This window comes from Canis lupus, chromosome 12, assembly GCF_011100685.1.
Source record: "Canis lupus familiaris isolate Mischka breed German Shepherd chromosome 12, alternate assembly UU_Cfam_GSD_1.0, whole genome shotgun sequence".
Taxonomy (NCBI): domain Eukaryota; kingdom Metazoa; phylum Chordata; class Mammalia; order Carnivora; family Canidae; genus Canis; species Canis lupus.
The window spans coordinates 3,538,670-3,557,616 of record NC_049233.1 but is presented as its reverse complement, the minus strand read 5'-3'; the positions used below and the strand labels follow the sequence as shown (position 1 = coordinate 3,557,616).

The 18,947-nt window shown below is 57.5% G+C and overlaps 1 protein-coding gene across 15 annotated transcripts in view; it reads left to right on the top strand.

The window, feature by feature from the left end:
• The window catches only part of GRM4 (glutamate metabotropic receptor 4), a 116,235-nt gene that overhangs the window by 82,616 nt on the left and 14,672 nt on the right, over positions 1 to 18,947 (top strand). For 12 of the 15 annotated variants that reach the window (XR_005367589.1, XM_038553776.1, XM_038553771.1 and 9 more), the window contains 4 exons: positions 2,206 to 2,360; positions 4,509 to 4,649; positions 15,924 to 16,124; positions 16,338 to 16,474. Coding sequence is in view for 12 of the 15 variants with exons in the window: in XM_038553776.1 (XP_038409704.1) it covers positions 2,206 to 2,360; positions 4,509 to 4,649; positions 15,924 to 16,124; positions 16,338 to 16,474 (634 nt within the window). In the remaining 3 variants the exon portion in view is untranslated. Of the gene's footprint in view, positions 1 to 802; positions 942 to 2,205; positions 2,361 to 4,508; positions 4,650 to 15,923; positions 16,125 to 16,337; positions 16,475 to 17,264; positions 17,408 to 17,532; positions 18,116 to 18,947 lie in introns of those variants that run through there. The other 3 variants (XR_005367591.1, XR_005367590.1, XM_038553782.1) reach the window with 3 other exon arrangements.

The window sequence follows — 18,947 nt, the reverse complement described above, 5'->3', positions numbered from 1 at the left end:
TGATGCAGTGCTGGGCCAGCCCATCTCTTCTGGTCCCGAGTCTGGTGCACATCAAAGCACCCATCTTAACCTACTTCCCTTCTTCCTGCCTTGCCTTTTCCCTGCTACTACCTCTCAGACTGATGTCAGGGCCAAGATGTGCCAGGCCTCTGTGATTGTCCTGGCCAAGGGGAGAGATGCAAGCTCTGAGCTCAGGAAGCCCCAGGCTCAGGGGACACACAGCCCCTGCTAGAGTCCAATGGGGGAGGCAGGCCCCCACATTTGCGGGGGAGGATGAGTCAGTAGATGTGATCCTCCCCAGGCCTCCCCCCTCAGTTGGCTGGCCTGACGTGTTATAGCCTGCTGTGCCCTCAGCCTCCCCTGCCCTCCTGCTCTGCCAGGGCTGCCTGTCTGCCCTTGCCCCCCTGTGCTTCCCTCCCTGTTGCTAACCAGTGTCCATCTGGGTCCTCTTCTTTCCAGCCCTTTCCCCACTTGGTGACGACCCCATCCTGGACAGATTTCCCCCAGGAGACATTGCCAGGTCCCTGCAGGGATGGAGGGGGAAGTTCTGGAAGATCATTAAGGCCACAAACGGCTAAGAGACCAGCTCTAAGGGCAGCGTCTCAGGCAGCCCAAGGCTGGGAGGGAGGAGTCAGAGGCTGTGGAGCCTAGGGCTGCTCCTGACCCCCTCAAGGCCTACAGGCCCCCTAAATTCTGCCATCGGGACATTCCTGTTATCCACAGGTCACCAGCTCCTGGAGGAGGAGGTTCCCTTCAGAAGTCCTTCTCCTTCAGTTACTGGTCCCTGCACTCCTATCTTTATCCCCACCTCAAAGCCCAGGACTCAGAACCCATACCCCATCCAGAAGTGCACCCTGCTCCAGGCCTCCTGCTTAGCTCAGATGGACCCATGTGCTGGGAAGGGAAGATGAGGGCGCTGGGCCATGCCTCCCAGAGCAGAGGTACCTAGGGGAGGGGCTGACTCCAGAGGGAATGCCGCAGGGAGGGGGGGCAGAGGCATTTCGGGAAATCCACATGCATTTTCAGAAGCAAACAGAAGTAAAAATAAACCCAGGTGACTTTGCAGGGAGGAAGGTCTGGGAGCTCTGGTCATCTCTGGCTGGCCTGATGCTAGCGGGTACTAATAGGCTGTGGGCATGGCTTCTGGGAACAGCTCCCCCTCACCCCCTCATTAATGTGCCCTGGGGAGGGTGGGTTTGGGGACTTGGAGAGTCGAGAGCTGCTGGAGGAGGGAAGGCGTGGGCTCTGGGGCCTGCTAGCGAGTTTCTCCCCCAGCCCTGGGCTGTCTGGCCCCAGCGGCTGCCTCCTGCACAGGCTCCCAGGATCCGCAGCACCCCCAAGCCCTGGGGGCCGTGTCCCAGTTCCTAGTATCACAGCCTCTCCCTCACTGTGAGCTTCTGAGCTCGGTGCTTGCCTCCTGGAGTTCCGGCCTCCCTGCCCCCCTCTGCCTCCCCTCCTCTGAGGAGGCATTCCCCAGAGCTGGGTTGGGGGAGTTCTGGCTGGTTTTCTCCTCCAGAGTGCCTCCTGTGGGTACCGCCCTGTGCTGGGCTCTAGGGTCCCCAATTTGATTTGATTACAACCACTGTCACAGTAGGACTGTGGACGGGGTGAGGTGAGCACCTGGTTGCCTCTCACCCTTTCATCTACCCAGGAGGGTCTGGGAAGCAGCTCTTTGGAGGCCCAGGCTTTTGGCACAGAAGGGGGTGGGCTGGAGAGGGCTCTGCTGGCAGGGGAGCAGCAGGTGCAGAGGGGTAACCATGTAGAGGAGTGTGTGTATGTTTGCACACGTGCGTGTGTATGTACGCATTTGCAGGCATATAGATGTGAAAATGAACCAAGAGATGTGGCTGTGACACAGGACCAGGGTGGCATGAGCCTGAGAGGACACAGACTGGGCAGATGTGGTGCCGGGGGTGCAAGTCAGATATGGGGCGTGCACGGACCTAGGGAAATGGGTTTGTCTTTGTAGGACAGATGTGGCCCTAGGGGCAGAAGTGGGTCTGGGGGAGCACCCTGGGCCAGAGGAGGGTGTGGGCCAGATGCAGGTGGAAGCATGGGCCTGGTGGAACAGGCATGGGCTATGAGGGGGATGTGTGTGTGCCTGGGGTGGGGAGGGTCAGCTAACGGCCCCTGAGCAGGTGTGGCTGGGGTGGGGTCGTGGCATGGGCAGACACGGCTGGGCTGGGCTGGTGTGTGTTCCCACAGGCGTGTGCTAGAGGCGGCACGGAAGGCCAACCAGACAGGCCACTTCTTCTGGATGGGCTCGGACAGCTGGGGCTCTAAGAGCACACCGGTGCTGCACCTGGAGGAGGTGGCTGAGGGTGCAGTCACTATCCTCCCCAAGAGGATGTCTGTGCGAGGTAGGACTGGGCAAGGCACGCCCACCGCTCTTGACTGCTGCCACCATCCTCCCCAGCTGTCCCTTTTTATTGTCCCCCTACTCCATTCCTCATTTTCCCACATCCTGTCCTTCCTCTTCCTTGGTCCACATCCCCTTGGTGCTGACCGTCTAGGCTGGGTGGCCTTTCTGGCTACACTCAACCCAGCAGGATTCAAATCCAGATTCAGAAGTTTTCTTCCTCCTTCTCAGATATTTCTGGGTGTGGAGATGCGTGGCACATACAGGAAGGTTATTTATCAGGGACTTCCCTTCATCCCCACGTACCTCCATCCCTTCTCCCATCTGAGACGGAGAGCCAAGGCCCTCTCCCTGCCTGGGGCCAGTCCTCTGTCAAAAGGGCCTGGGAGCAGGAGACAAGAGGAAGATGCTGTGCTGGGGTGGGGGTGGAGGCAGGTTCTCCGTGCAGGGCCTGCCAGATCCAGGCCCTGGGTGCTGTTGAGCTTGGGCCTGTCCTGTCCGGCATCCCTTCCTCTCGGGGCAGAACCCACAATCACCCTGGGTAGGAACAACCTGCTCTGACTAGAACCTCTCTGTGAGTGAGGCGTGAGGTTCCCATTAGTGGCCCAGTCTGGCAGGGACCTCACTGTTCTCACCATGGGGGGAGGCAGGCTCCCAGGGCCTTCTCCCCTGCTCTTGCTTCGGTAAATAGAAGCCAGCATTGATATTGTGGGGAAGGCCTGCAGACATCCGTCTCTACTGAGCTTTCCAAGAGATGGAGGCCTGAGCACGGGAGGCATTTGCTCAAGGTCACAGGGCAGCGTGTTCTTTACCCTGAGCTAGAGGGGACACAGGCCACAGAAGTTTCCACATTATCCCTCTCAGCCTCGAGCTATGGTAAACACAAAACAGTAGTGACTATGGCTGTTGAGAGACATCTCATTTACTCTTACCAGCAACCCCACAGGACACTTTTATACACATTTAGTAAGTGAATATATTAAGGCTCAGAGAGATGAAGTGACATATGATGGTTATTAAGTGGCATAGCTGGGATTGGAACCCAGAACTTGTCTGGCAAGTCCCTTCTCCCTATGATACTAGAGAAGACTTTGAGCATTGGTTCTCATAGGGGAGAGGAGCGATTTGACCCCCCAAGGGAGACAAGGGAGTCTGGAGACATTTTTGGTTGTCACAACTCGGGAGTGATACTACTGGCATCTAGTGGGTAGAGGCCAGGGGTGCTGCTCGATATCCCACAATGCACAGGACAGCCCCCCACAACAAGGAATGATAGGGCCCAGACTGTCAATGGTGCCACGGCTTGGGAAACCCTGCCCTAACCCTAATCCCTTATCAATGTCAGCATTCTCCTACAGCTCCGACAGCCACTGAATCTCCACCTGAACGCTGCCCCAGGCAGGACACTCACTGCATGGCATGGACCCTACTGAACTCTCAGGTGTTTGGGCCCACCCCAAGCAGCTCAGTCAACTCTGCATGTTGCTGGGAACAGTCATCAATGCAGAAGGAGCACTGTGGGGAGAGAGTAGGCACTCTTCATTGGCCAGGCTGCCCACCCTGGGGTGGGGTTTTCTGCACTTAGAGCAGAGGTGGGAGTCTCCTTTGGAACATCTGGAGGAGGAAGCCGCCTCTGTCAGAAATGGGGAAGTTCTGGATGCAGAGGCAGAAGATCCTGGCCCTGGTCTTGCTATGTGACCTGGGTCACCCTTTTCCCTCTCTTGTCTGGCCTCCTCTTCAGAACCAGAGAGCTCAGGTGCCCCCAGCTTTGGTCAGCCCCCAACAGCCTCTCTACTCTAATCTCAGGACCCCCAGGTGGCTTCTTCTCAAAGAGCCCGGATATTAGCATTTTGGTGGTTAAAAGGCCAAGCGTGAAGCATCCTCCCCACGCACCTCTCTTCCATAAAGGCAGCAGTTGTAAGATTACACATGCTACCCCTGGGACTTAATACAGCTCTTTTCATTTTGAATGAAATGAAATGCTCCACATTTTGTTTTTGCCAGCTGGGCCCTGGATCAGAGGCTTGCTCTTGCCTTCCTCCCTCCCTCTGCCTGGGCATCTCTAACCCTTGGGGGATGCGGGAGCTGGAAGGGCTGGGGGCAGGTAGGGAAGGGGGCACGAGGCCCTGATGCCCTGGTTCCCCGCCAGGCTTCGACCGCTACTTCTCCAGCCGCACGCTGGACAACAACCGGCGCAACATCTGGTTTGCCGAGTTCTGGGAGGACAATTTCCACTGCAAGCTGAGCCGCCACGCGCTCAAGAAGGGCAGCCACGTCAAGAAGTGCACCAGTGAGCACGCGCGGGCGGGGTCAGGAGGGGTAGGGGGCGGGCCGAGGCCTGGGGGCGGGCCGACTGCGGGGTGGGGCGGGGCCTGAGGGGCGGGGCCAGGAGGGGCTGGGGGCGGGCCGACTGCGGGGTGGGGCGGGGCCTGAGGGGCGGGGCTAGGAGGGGCTGGGGGCGGGGCCTGAGGGGCTGGGGGCGGGCCGACTGCGGGGTGGGGCGGGGCCTGAGGGGCGGGGCCAGGAGGGGGCTGGGGGCGGGGCCTGAGGGGCGGGGCTAGGAGGGGGCTGGGGGCGGGCCGACTGCGGGGTGAGGCGGGGCCTGAGGGGCGGGGCCAGGAGGGGCTGGGGGCGGGCCGACTGCGGGGTGGGGCGGGGCCTGAGGGGTGGGGCCAGGAGGGGGCTGGGGGCGGGCCGACTGCGGGGTGGGGCGGGGCCTGAGGGGCGGGGCTAGGAGGGGCTGGGGGCGGGGCCTGAGGGGCTGGGGGCGGGCCGACTGCGGGGTGGGGCGGGGCCTGAGGGGCGGGGCCAGGAGGGGGCTGGGGGCGGGGCCTGAGGGGCGGGGCTAGGAGGGGGCTGGGGGCGGGCCGACTGCGGGGTGAGGCGGGGCCTGAGGGGCGGGGCCAGGAGGGGCTGGGGGCGGGCCGACTGCGGGGTGGGGCGGGGCCTGAGGGGTGGGGCCAGGAGGGGGCTGGGGGCGGGCCGACTGCGGGGTGGGGCGGGGCCTGAGGGGCGGGGCTAGGAGGGGGCTGGGGGCGGGCCGACTGCGGGTGCGGGGCGGGGCCTGAGGGGCGGGGCCAGGAGGGGCTGGGGGCGGGCCGACTGCGGGTGCAGGGTGGGGCCTGAGGGGCGGGGCTAGGAGGGTCCCTTTGGCTCCGAGGCCTGGGGCAGGAGGGCTTAGAACAGTAGAAGCCGCCTTGCTCTCAGCCATCAGGGATGCTGCTGGGGTGTGGGGTGTGGCAGGAGGAGGCTCCTGGGTCTCTGCAAGAGGTTCCTCCTGCCTGTAGCCACCTTGGGGGATGAGCCCACGAAATTGACCCCAGCTGCCCCGTGTGGGAGTCCAGACATTCACCCATCAGAGCATTTTGCAGAAACCATCTCTAATCCCTTGCGGTTCCCTTGGTCATTCAACAAACACCAATTTGACTCCTAGGGTATACTCGTCCCTGTTCTAAGCACTGTGGATATGGCGCTGAATGAGTGAGTCAAAAATCTCTTGAATGTTTATCCTAATAGGAAAACGTTTAAACGAGATAAATAGTGAACTGTACAATATATCAGAAAGGAAATGTACACTAGAAACAACTAGAACAAAGAGATGGCTTTCCTATAAAGGTAACATTTGAGTAGAGTCCTGAAAAGGGTGAGGAATGGGCCACCTGAGAATGGGACAGTGGGTCCATTCTACAGATTGGAAAACAATTTGTAGGTGCAAGAAAGTAAAAGGATCTGAGTTCCCATGGATGGAAGGTGGTTGAGCAGCATTTGGACCCAGGTCCAGGCCCTAAGTCCCCTAGGGTAGTCATCGTGGTATGTCCACATTTGGATACATTCAGATGTGGGTCCCTGTATATTCTTGATCTGGGTAGCCTGCAGCAGGACCTTCCCTTAGTGACACTGAGGGAGCTCTGGGTGCCTTCAACCTGAGTGGTCACGAGAGGGGATGGTGATCTCCCTCTCATATCCTCCTGGACGGATTAAAGTGGCTTGGGCAGAGGGCCAGGTGAGCAAGGGGCCATTGGCCTGGCTTGCGGGATCTTAGGTTCCTGAGTCACAGAACTCAGGAGGAGGAAGCTTGAGGAGGTTGGCAGGCAGGTGGGAAGGGTGCTGCCCTCTGGTGGCCTGGGTCCTCTGGGAGTCAGGAATATTGGCTAGTTAGGATCATGGGTATTCCCCAGGGGCCCAGCAGGCAAGCTCATGTGTGGGTGTACATGGTGGTGTGTGTGACTGTGTATGTACATGAGTCAGTACGTCTATGGGAGAAGGGGTGTGTGTGTTTGTCTGATGTGGGGGCTTATGTTCCTAGGCAAGCTAATAACCATAAATATCACTCACTGTTGTGTATCTTCTGTGTTCCAGACACTTTATACACATTACCCCATTTCACTTTTTTCACTTTTATAACAGCTCTAAGGGCTTTTCTGATCTCCATATTATAGAGGAGGGTCTGGAGAGTCAGAGAGGCCAAGCAACTTGCCAAAGGCTGTACAGCAAATGCCTTTGTCAGGCAGTAATTGAAGATTTAAGAAATGCAAAAATGACAGCACAGGAGACTGAGCTTTCATGGGTAGGGTGACTATGCATCTTACATAATTTTGGAAAACATCTCTTTTATTATTTTTTAAGATTTATTTGTTTTAGAGTATGAGCTGGAGTGGCAGAGGGAGAGAGAGAGAGTATCTCAAGCAGATTCTAAGCTGAACACAGAGCCTGATGCAGGGTTCGAGCTCATGACCCTGAGATCATGACCTGAGCCCAAACCAAGAGTTGGATGCCTAACCAACTGTGCTACCCAGGTGCCCCTAAAAACATCCCTCCTCCTCCTCCTCCTCCTCTTCTTCTTCTTTTATTTTTAAGATTTCATTTATTTATTCATGAGAGACACAGAGAGAGAAAGAGAGAGGCAGAGACAGAGGCAGAGAGAGAAGCAGGCTCCATGCAGGGAGCCTGATGTGGGACTTGATCCTAGGAGTCTGGGATCATGCCCTGGGCCAAAGGCAGACACTCAACTGCTGAGCCACCCAGGCGTCCCACATCCCTTTTATTCTTAAAAGTGCCTAAGTGGGGATGGAAAATTGTATGTTCACCCTGATTATAAATCCCCAGACCTGGCTGGAGGATGGGGAATGGTGAGACTGGAAATGGGGGCAGGATGGGTAACAGGGCCTCCAGTGTCCAGCCTGCCAAGGGCAAAGGGCTTTCTGGAGTCACTTCTTGGTTTGGGAGGGGCAGGAGAGGAGAGGACCTTGGTCAGCTCCTGTAGACTCTATTTACCTAGATTCCCAGTCCTGGGGTCTGGATTCACAAATGTCTTCGGCCTGGCTGGTGAACTGGGGACAGGGGCATCTCTCCGCAGCCCTGAGGGAGGTGTTTGGGCTGTCAGAGCAGGTGGAGGAGGGAGGGCTGGAGCACAGTTCAGGAGTGTAGAGCTTCGCTGGGAGCCTGAGGCAAGCTCTTTAACCTCTTCGGGCCTTTGCTTTCTTATTGGAGGAATGGGATTGATGGTGAGCCAGCCCAGAGAGTGTCTTGGGTTGGAAATGAGAAAGCATGGATGGAGGTACTTCGTGAACTGTAAAATGGTGGCTCTCAGGCCTGGCTGTGCATTAGAATCACCAGGTGGCTGTTAAAACTATGCCAGCACTCCACCCCCAGACCTGTTCAGTCAGAATCTCAGGGGTGGGGTCTGGGCTGTGGACTTCATGAAAGCTCCTTGGGTGATTTTGTGTGTGTTCAGGGCTGAAGACCATAGTAGGAGCTGTCGTCCCCAAGCCTTGTTCACAGTGAGTCACCTGGAGATTGTTTAAAGCTACTGATGCCTGACCCCCAGACGTTCTAAGTGTATTGGTACTGAGTACAACCTGGGCATTGGGATTTTTTTTTAAAGTGGCCTAGGTGGTTCTCCTGTGCAGCAAAGTGTGGGAGCCCCTGGCTCAGAAGGAGAGGCAGTGATGGCACGCACCCCGGGCAGGGGGAAGGTGCGAACCAAGGAGCAGAGGCTGGAATGAACACAGGGTGGGGAGGAGGAGCGGAGGACGGCACCTCACAGCTGACCCCGATCCTTCCTGCTGCGTCTTGCTCTTCTGGCAGCAGAGGCTGCTAAGAGTCCCCGTGTGGCCCCACGTCAGGCGCGGTGAGTGGGTCCACCTCAGGGTATCGGGTCCACCTCAGGGTATCGGGAGGAGCAGGGCTGCCGCTGGGAATGTGTGCGGGACCTGAGACCCACTCCGGGTGAGGGGGAGGCGGCTCAAGCATCCCGTGGCCCCGTCCAGGTTTGAGCTGAGCCACTCCCTTGGGAGAGTGTCTTAGGCAGGAGGGCCAGGGTGACACCCACGGGAAGTGGTGGGGGGCTGGCTCTGCACTGGGCACCTGGTGGGGGGCAGGAGAAGGATGCAGCCCCGGGCCTGGATCTGACTCCGTGTCCTCCCTGCTGTGTGACCTTGGACAAGTCATTTAACCTCTCTGCGTCTCAGAGAAGATGGGAGTCACTGCCCATCTCAGTGGGCTGCCGTGAGGATTGGAGGTGAAGGGTAGGAAGAGGCTGGCTGAAAGATGATGTGCATGATCGGTGCTGGTAAAATGGTTGTTGATGTGGATAGGGAGTGGGAGTGATGGGATTGCCAGATCTGTTGGTACTGGTGTTGCATGTCAGCTGTAGGATCCAGGATGAGGGAGGGCAGTTGGTAGAGGCTGTTGCAGGTGCAGCACCCATTTTGCAGAAGAGGCTGCAGAGGCCATTTGAGAACATCACGGCACCAGAATTGGCAGAACTGGCTTTATCCCCAGGCAGCCTGGCTCTAGGGCTGGTGCTCTGCCCAATCTCCGATTTCCTGCCCTCCTGCTCTCCCAGGCACCCCCTCTTGCCTCCAGCCAGCCCAGGTGTGCTCTGTGTTCTCCACCTACCCCTGCTCTATCTCCCAGCCTGGCTTCCCACTCACTTCTTCCAGGAGGCCTGCCCATCTGCACTGGTGGCCTTGTACTGGCCCACTCTGGTCCCCTTGAGGCCAGCAGATTGCACAGTTGGCCTCTGCCTGTTGCTTCCACAGGCTGCTCCTGGAGGGTGCTAATTCCTCAGCGCCTCCAGCCTGCCTGCCGGATGGCTGGGCAGAGAGCTGCTGTGACCACAGAAAGTCTCCAAAGAGCAGCAGATGCTGGCAGCTGGAGATTGGGCCGGTGTGTCTCAAAGTGGTAAGAGGGAGAGGGTACACACATTCTGCTGTCAGGGTCCTGCAGAGCTGGGTGTGAATCCCCCTGTTGCTGCCTCCTAGCTGTGTGACCTCGGCAGGGCCTTATACCTCTTGAGGCCTCAGTCTCCTCATCTGTAAAATGGGAATCCTATTACCCACGCCCATCCCCACAGAGCCCCATCCCTGCAGAGCCACCTTGCTCACCTTTTCCCGGAGAAGGGATGGAGGTGATCTGTGGGAAGCACCTGCAGATTGCCCAGGGACTCCCCCCACACCTGAGCCAGGAAGGAGTCACTGAGGGGGAGGCTTGCAGCTGTCAAGGCCCAGGGAGGGGCAGCACCTGCCTCCCTCTCTGTCTCCTGGCCCCCTCCCTGGGAGCATGCAGAGAGGGTTTGGGAATTAAAGCTGTAAACAAGGCAGATGTGGCATCCATCTTTTTGACAGCACTGCCAGCCAGGTGATGGCTGAGCGGAGGAAGGCCCGGTTTATGAGGAAATAGGAAAAATTTACTGCCTTCTGTTCACAGGGGCTGGGAGCTCTGAGAGGGAGGGTGGGTGCATGGCAGCTGAGGATGTGTGGGGGATTCCTGTCGCCCAGCCTGTGCCAGCATCCACACCACCACCACCAATGATAATAACAGCTAATAGTTATATGGCATTTATCGCTTGCCAAGACTTGGGTGTTTCAGGGAGATATTGGGGAGGATGGATCAACCACCGGTGAGTCGGGAAAGAAGGGGAATGGCCAGGAAGGACAGTGTGGCAGCTTTGTCCTCGAATCTAGATCTCGGCGGGCGGACCTCAGCTGGGCCCCGGTCTGCATGGGGTCGGGTACCCTGTGCTCACGTCATCCTGAGGGTAGGAGGGCCTGTATGCACCACGCAGGATGGAGCAGGGAGGCCCGGGATGTGGGATCTTATCCCGTGGAGGAGTGCCTGGGAGGAGAGGAAACAAGTTTATAAAGTGCTTCTGTATAGAAGGTATGATGCTGTGTGTTGTACCTGTACCTCCCTAATCCTCTGAGGGGCCCTGCAGGCCAGTATTATTACCCCCCATTTACATCTGAGGAATGTGCATTTTGCTTGACCTAGGTCATATCACTAGCTGGTCCGTGGCAGGCTGGGAGACAGGCACAGCTATTTGCTAGGCTGCTGTTCCTGGGGGGACCCTGGGACCCTCTTATCCTACTCCCCGGAAGTTGCCCAAGAGATGAAAGCTGGTGTGTACGTTTGTATATTGTATGTAAATGCAAGCTTCTGTGTGCAGATGTGTGTACGTGCACCTATGCTGGATTGCACATGTGGGCCTCTACCTGTGAATACAGACACGCTGCCACTCCCTGGTCCCTGCAGTGCTCACCAGCCCCGTCTTTGCCAGTGCAGTTAGTGCCCTTGGAAGCAGGCCTTGGCCTAAGATTGGTGGGAGCGGGAGTGGTTGTCTCCTCAGATGGGCAGCCCTGAGGCGTCCTCTACATGGTCTCCTGGAGGGCCCCAGAGGGATGGAGCCGCACACCTGGCATCAGTGGCCGCCCTTCCCCATCCCAGGTTCCTACCCCTACTGGTCCTTCCAGGTATCACTTCCCAAAGAAAACACTTGTGAGCATCTCAGCCCAACAGTGGGTGACTCTGGATGACCCTGTGTTTGGATGAGTGCCATGCTAGTTGTGTAGCGATGTATGTGTTACCCGTGTTTATACATATACTTGTGATTATCTGTGTTTGAACATGGGTGTGTGTTTAGACATGTGTATCAACGCCTGCAGGTTTGCGTGCAGCCACCCTGGATGGGTGGATGTGAATATACGTGCGTGCGTACGTAATGGATTTCATATTCCTTTATGTGAGGGAACCGCTTCGAGAACTGGGTGCGTGCGTGGGTAGGGAGCGTAGAACTCCGGAGGGTTGCGGTTGGGCAGGGTGAGTTGGGCGGGGTGAGTCGTGGCGGGTGATGGGAGAGAGACAAGGAGGCACTCTGATTATTTCAACCTTGAAAACTCATTTCAATTACAATTTACAACCTGCTTACAAAGGCTGCAGTCACTGTAGTAACCATAGCTGCAGGGTTTTGACGAAGAAAATCCTCTCCCAATAGTTTCCCCCGCTGGCTGTCACCTGTGGCAGAGCCAAACGCATCCCTGGCTCACTGTACCCCGGGACACAATTAGGACATCTTCAAACTGTTGCTGCGGTCATTGCCACCGTATGTCTGGGATTTATCTCCTACAGTGGCTCTCAGGGGTGTGTGTCATGCTTCCTTCCAGAGCCACCTGGACCTTCTGAAGGTCTTGCCCACCCATGAGGGGATTTTTCTGATCCCCACTTTTCTCCATGGCTACCACCTGCTTTAGCCCCACAGACAGGGATCCTTAACTCCTGGTTGAGCCTGGACCCCAGAAAAGGGGAAGGAGGCAGGTTAGAGGCTGGGTGGAAGAAGTAGGAGAGGGATGGTACAGGTGGTGGAAAACTCTTATGGAACTAGAGAGATCCGGGTTCAAATCCCTGCTCAGCCACTTCCCAGCCAGGCCAATCCCCAGGGACGTAGGAGCACATGCCAGGTGCCAGGATTCCGTAAGATTCTGGTACATCACTCGGCCACTCGCACACCTCAGTTACCTCCTCTGTGAGAGGGGCCAGTTTAGCCTGCCTACCTCCCAGAGCCTCCCAGAACAGAAAATGCCAGGCATGTGAAGGTTCTCGGTGAGCAGCAGCTACGCCAAAAGGTTATTTGCTGAGGAATCAGGAGGAACGTGGAGAGCTGCGCTGGTTACTGGCACAGCTTCAGACATTCAGGATGGAGCATCTTGTCCTTTTTAACTTGTATTTATGATTCCTGCTCCCCGCCCCCCACCATGTGAGCCACTTAGGCCCTCTCATTATTGCCTTCCAAGGGGTGCAGGGGAAGGGCCCTTGGGGTTTGAGGGGTGCCTGTGTGTAGAGGACATGCTTGAGGCCTGGGGTACCCTTGAAAATAAAGGTCCTTTGCAAGCCGCCTTGCTGCACATTTTCTCATCTGTCATTGGGGCTGGACGTGAGACAAAAGTCAAGGATGTGCGGGTGTGTCGAGAAGTCTCTAGGAGTCTGTGGCTGGCACTGTGACAGCTCTGGGGTAGAGATTCTGGAGGGGCTGCGCTGAGGGGGCAATGACAGCTCCACAGGAGCCCAGAGCCCCTTTAGTGGGAGCTTCCCCAGCCAGAGCTGGCTTCTCCCAGTGAGGGTGGTCCTCAATCTGGTGTTGGTGCAGGCGGCTCGTGACCCCAGCGAGGGCACTTGTCCTGGACCAAAGTGGCCCAGGAATGGATGCTTCAGCTGGTCCCCCTGAGGAGGGACCCTTGGAGGAGGAGAGAGGAGAGGTGAGGGCAGTTTAGCTGGGGTGGTGCAGCCAGATCCCCTTAGCCCCATGTGTCCTTGGCTTTGGGAGAGAGCTGCCAGCTTGCTTTAGTGGCCACAACCTTCCCTCCGTCCTGGTTAATAATTTAGTCTCTCACCCAGATGAAATGAAGGTGTGATGGGAATGTGGGTTGTTGAGTGGGATTTTATGTCTTCCATTCTTCAGGCTCAGTGGAGCAGGTCCCCTTAGGGTCCAGGGCTGGAGCTTTCCAGGCAATCCTGCTCTAGGACCCTCCCCCGCCAACTGCCCTCCCTTTGGGGACAGGATCATCCCTGTGCTTCTCTTCTGGTTCTCAGAACCTTGTCATCAGAAGCTCAGACACAAGGGCAGGCTGGAAAGCTGGAGTACTTGCCTTTCATGTTCATTCTTGTTTGCTCCTTGGCCTAGAAATAATGCTGCCTGTTAGCAAGGCTCTGCTGGCCCAGGAGCTCTGAGGCAAGGCAGGACTCACACCTCTCTGTGCCCTCAGGTGCAAAGATTTAACCAACCTCTGTAGCACTTGGGAAGCACCACGCCTCTCTTCAGGTCTTGTACATACTAACCTATTAATCCTGACCCTCTGGGATCAGTACCATCACTGTCCCCATTTTGCAGTTGAGAGGACTGAAGTCTGAGAGATGGAGTGACAGGTCCAAGGTCACACACAGCTAGAGTGGGTGGTAGAGCTGGGGTTCCAGCCCAGACAGTCTGGACTCAAGTCCAGGCTCCTGCACACAGAGGACAGTGACAGCAGGTAGCGAGGGCCTTTGGTGATCAGGAGAGAGCCGGTGAGGCAGCTCCGAAGCCTGGCCTGCTTCCAGCCCCAAGGCCACCCTGGAGGAGCTGGGGCCCTGTCTGGACTGAACGGTGCCCCCCCCCCCCGCCTCGAGCTAAGTGGGCATCTGCCCCCCAGCTGTGCAATCTGAGTACTAGTGACTCTTGTTGATCTCTGATCCCCGAGGTTGGGGTGACTGGGGTCAAGTTCTGCCCTTGGTCAGTCTTGGTGGCCAAGGCAGGGATACGAAATGTGCCCCCAGCTCTGCAGGAGCCCTGGGCAGGCAGTTTTGTCATCTGTAAAATAGCAGAATTGGAACAGATGACCTGCCTTGGTCCTGTTGTTCCTAGCACTATGATCCCATGATTTCTGCTGTCCATTCAGCAAGTGTTGAATCTCAACCCTGAGCAAAGCTGAGAATGGGGTGGGGTCCTGGCCACCTGACCTGGCCAGTTGAGGGGTGACTGATGCATAGCCCAGCCATCCCCACATCTGGGTGGGGTGGCATCTGTCCTTCCGGGGTGAGAGGATTAGATGGTAGAGAGAGCCTGGGGACAGCAGTGTGTTTCCCTTTACCCGGTGTTTGCTTCCGAGGTATCCAAGGGAGAGGGAGGGACAGAGTGACCTTTGGAGTTCCCAGGGGAGCAGGGCCTGGGGCTGACCCAGCCCGGCCTGGCCCCCACACAGTAGACATGAGAGGCTCAGACTGTGGCCCATGGGGCTAGGCTGGGGTGCAGCCACTTATCCTGCTGCCCGCTGGGGAATCACCTCTGCAAGGTGTGGCACTGGCCCTCTGGCACAGAGGCGGTGGTTGTTGTGGCCGGGCTTCTCTGTCCTGGTCTCCAGGGAGGAGGTTCCAGGTTGTGATGTGGGCAGGGTCTGTGGCCTCAGGAGCGAAGCCAGGCTTCTCTGGCATTCTGGCCATCCTCTGCCTCCCTCCACTTTGCAGCCACCTCCTGTCCCCTCCTCCTCTCAACCTCCCTGCTTTCCTGTCCGCCGCCCAATCCCGCTCTTAGAATCCCTCAGGCATAGAGTGGTGCCCAGGCTGGGAGCCAGCGTGCCTGGGTTCAGAATCGGCATTTCGTGGTTCTGGAATGTCACTGGGCTTTTCTGTGCCTCAGTTTCCTCTCTGGTATGGGGATAACTGCTCACCTCCTAGCACCCTGGTGAGACTTCAATGAGTTGATATGCATAAAGAGCTTAGAATGATGCTGAGCATAGGGCAGGTACTCGCTAGAAGTTAGCAACCCTTATTCTTCCTTATGATTGCTACCCTGGCCCAGGCTCAGGTAGTGCCTCCTCCTCCAGAAAGCCTTCCTGGCCTGCTCTGGCTCAGGGACCTCAGAAACCCCCCACTCTGACCACTTTGCACAATAACATGGATTAGTCACCTCAGTGCCAAGTGTTTTCTGTACCTCTTCTCATGTAAGCCTCTGTGGAGCAGGATTATGATCCCCTTTTTACTAGAGGACACTGAAGCTTTAGGCAGCCAAGGAGCTTGGGCCCAGGGAGTAAGGGTAGGAGACCAGAGCCCCAAGACCATGCTGCCCTGGGGAGCTACTGCCATTTGCAGCAAGGTGAGGGTAGAGGTGGGAGTGGTTCCCCACTTGGCAAATCTCACTCAGCCTGGCTAATGGAGATGGAGTGGGTGGGGATGCTGGTGACTTCTGGTGTCCAGGGTGACTGGAAGCCATTGAGGGCGCCAGGTGTCCTGGGATCTGCAGCCAGGCTCTCACCCTCTCTGGGCCTTAATTTCCCCATCTGTCCCATGGCTGGAGCGGCTGCCCATCAGTGGGCTGCCATAGGGTACCACTGCAAGACATAGCTTTTGTCCTGGCGATTTCCCAGCCTGTGCGGGGGCCAGCTGCTCCCAGATTAGTCTAGGCCAGGCTGGGGGATAGCAGGGAGGCCACAGCCACAGGGAAACCCCCTGGCCGATTGCCTTCTGAAGGCGATTGTGACACGGGGACCTGCCCTGGCTGTTCTGGGGCCTCAGAGGATAGGGTCTGGCAGTACCGTGGTGAGGGTAGTGGACCCTCCCCTTCACCTTTTGGAATTGTGCCCCCGTGTGCCTCCATAAGACCATCTCCTGTGTGGCAGAGCAAGCCCTGGGCTAGGAGCCAGGAGGCCCAGGTGTGCAGACACGGGCTGTGTCACCTCTCTCGTCTCTGGTCCCTGCCACATGGTCTGTGAGGACGGTGAGCCTCATGGTTGCCCCTGCCTTGCGCGTTTCATTGCAGACCGAGAACGCATTGGGCAGGACTCAGCATATGAGCAGGAGGGGAAGGTGCAGTTTGTGATCGATGCTGTGTATGCCATGGGCCATGCGCTGCACGCCATGCACCGTGACCTGTGTCCCGGCCGCGTGGGTCTCTGCCCCCGCATGGACCCCGTGGATGGCACCCAACTGCTCAAGTACATCCGCAGTGTCAACTTCTCAGGTGAGCGTCCCGGGCCTTGAAGCCCAGGGGAAGGGGTCCTGGGGCTCCGTAGGGTAGGAGTGTGTGGGGGGCGGTCTCCTCAGATGTTTCCAGGGCATGTTCCATGCAGGAGCCTCCCCCGAGGGGTCTCTGCACTGGCCTCGTGGTACTCCCTGCTTCTCAGTAAAAGCTCAGCCAATATACTGAGTGTGTGACCCTCACCGGCCCCTCCAGGCATCGCAGGGAACCCTGTGACCTTCAATGAGAACGGAGACGCCCCTGGGCGCTATGACATCTACCAGTACCAGTTGCGCAATGGCTCTGCTGAGTATAAGGTCATCGGCTCCTGGACTGACCACCTGCACCTCAGAGTAAGTGCCCAGCAGGAGGGCAGGGAGGGGCCCCTGGAGGGATGGAGAGAGTCACTCGTGCCACCCAGCCCCTGGGAGGCAGCCCCCGATCAGTCTGGGTCAGCCCTGAGCCCAGGTGCGCTGCTGCCAGGTTGGGGCTTCCTTCCGTGCCGTACTCTGGCTTCTGAGGGCCCTGGGCACCACTCCTGCCTGAAATGGAGGAACAGGGCCTTGGCGGCTCAGCAGGGGTCGGGAAGCTAGGTGAGTAGGGGTGGGGAGGGGCTGCCATGGGGCGAAGGAGGACAGTGGCCTAAGGCAAAGGGCACAGTATTGTTCGAGAGCGTTTCTTAAAGCTGTCAAAGTGCACCCAGAAGGTCATCATTTTTCTGGGTTTTGGGGCAGCTGGGTGGGTGTGGGGGGTCTTCTCCTGGGTCCTCTTAGCGACATCTTCCCAGCCCGTGATCGTCCCAGGGACAAGGTGGTTCTCCCTCTCCTTCAGTGTACCCAGCGGTGAACAGAGCCAGGTGTTTGGAGAGCGAGGACCTGTGGTTCATTCCCCGAGGAAATGCCAGTGGACTTGGCCCCTGCCTTGGTGGCAGGGCGAGCCAAGCTTGGGGTGGGCACAGTGTGACAGTCAGAGGGATGGACCAGAAGACTCAGGAGGCCCAGGCCCATGTCTGGCCACAGCTACCCTAGAGCCAGATCCTGGGAGAGTTGCATCGTGTCCCTGCTCTCCCCTCTTGTAAGAATCTGTTCCAGCGGCGAACCTCTTGAACTCCTCAAAGCCCTTTCTGCCCATGATCCCATTTAGCTCCGATGATCTTCTAAGTCAAAGGAACTATCTCTGCAAGCCCAGCCTGAGGGATGTTCTGAAGGCCAAGTAGCAGGGCAGGGGCCGAACCTGTTCTTGTCGTGATGCTCCCTGGGCTGCTGAACGGAGACTCACTTTGCCAAGTGAGGCGATACCCCAGGTGGAGGCGTGTCTCTTTTGGGTGCAGTGGGAGGAGCGGTGGGGGCCTGTGATTCAGTTGACTAGCAGCATCGGCAGTTAATGCTTACTGAGTACCTGCTGTGTACAGGGACCCTTGTAAGCATGTGACCTTACTGTGTGGACGGCAGCCCTGCGAGGCAGGTACTATTCTTGTCTCATTCTACAGATGTGGTAAGTGAAAGCAGGGCCTCGGTGTGGGGTGCACAGCGGACTCCTCCCTGATGATACGAGGCCCCTCTGCCAGCATGGATTGGGGCAGTGAGGGTGGGGAGGGTTAGGGAGAACTGGGCTTCAGCCCTCATACCCTCCCCACTTTCTCCTGAGGGCTCAGTTTGGGGTCCACTGAGTAGGCCAGGCTGGGATAGGGGGCGCTGAGGAGGAGACTTCGCCCCGCCTGCTGCTATCTTCCTCCAGGGTCTGAGAGCAAGGTGGCCTCTCGTGGCTGGTGCTTGGGACTCACTACCTCTATCACAGATTCCGCAGAGATTCCCTGGGCCCTCTGTGTGCCAGCCCTGTGCTGGGCGCCAGACACGCGGCAGGGAACACGCACAGAGCCATTCTGGGGAAATATTCAGAGTTTCTGCTTTGACTTGCCAGAGGAAGCCACAATAGCAGTGGTACAATAAGCAGCAAAGGGCAAAGTGGCCTCATATCTGCTGCCCTTTGGTCAGGTGAGAACACAAAAGCTTGGAAGGGTTGAGATGTTTGCTGCAGGGCTTGCAGCCAGCTAGCAACACATCTGTGATCGCAGGGTCTGCCTGCATTCGCGGCTCTTCTCCCGGGAGCCAGAGTTTTCCAGAACAGCTACCATCGCGCTGTGTCCCTTGTGGTCTCATAGCTCCCGTGCATGGGGGTTGTCCAGCCTCACTGTTCCTACAGGATGGTGGCCCTGGTTGTTGCTGTGCTCTTTGGCTTCTAGGGGACCACATGGCCTTGTCGTGCCCAGAGCCACAGGATAAGCTACTTCCCTGAACTTTTCTTACTTTCCAGGCTTCTCTAACATTGAATTCAGTAGGGTGTGCCAACATGCCTGTGGCTCCTTTGCTCACAGCGATTGTGTCTTTGGAGACATGTAACGGTGACTAGCACTAATTTAGAGCACAATATAAAGAAACCCTAACCCCTGGGCACAGATTATGTATCCTCGGCATAAACTTCTGTTCATTGCTCCCTGCTGAGCTCAGATTCCTGGGCTGCCCAGAGGAGACCCCATGGTCTGAATTGTGGGGCAGCGCATCTCCAGCATGGTCACCTGCAGGGCCTACTTATAACTCAGATCCTGAAACAGAAGGTCTGGGGTCGGCCAAAATGTGGCATTTCCCTCAAGCCCCTGGGTGATGCTGATGCTGATCTGGGGTCAGAGCTCCTGAGTCCCCTCTGCTTCCCCATGTGACTCTGGGTTGTCACTGCTGCTCTCTGGGCTTGCTGTCTCCATATGGTCCTTGAGGGTTTCGGGTTTGGTCCAGATGCCGTGTCTAAGTCATGTGGGTGGGCTTATTTAAA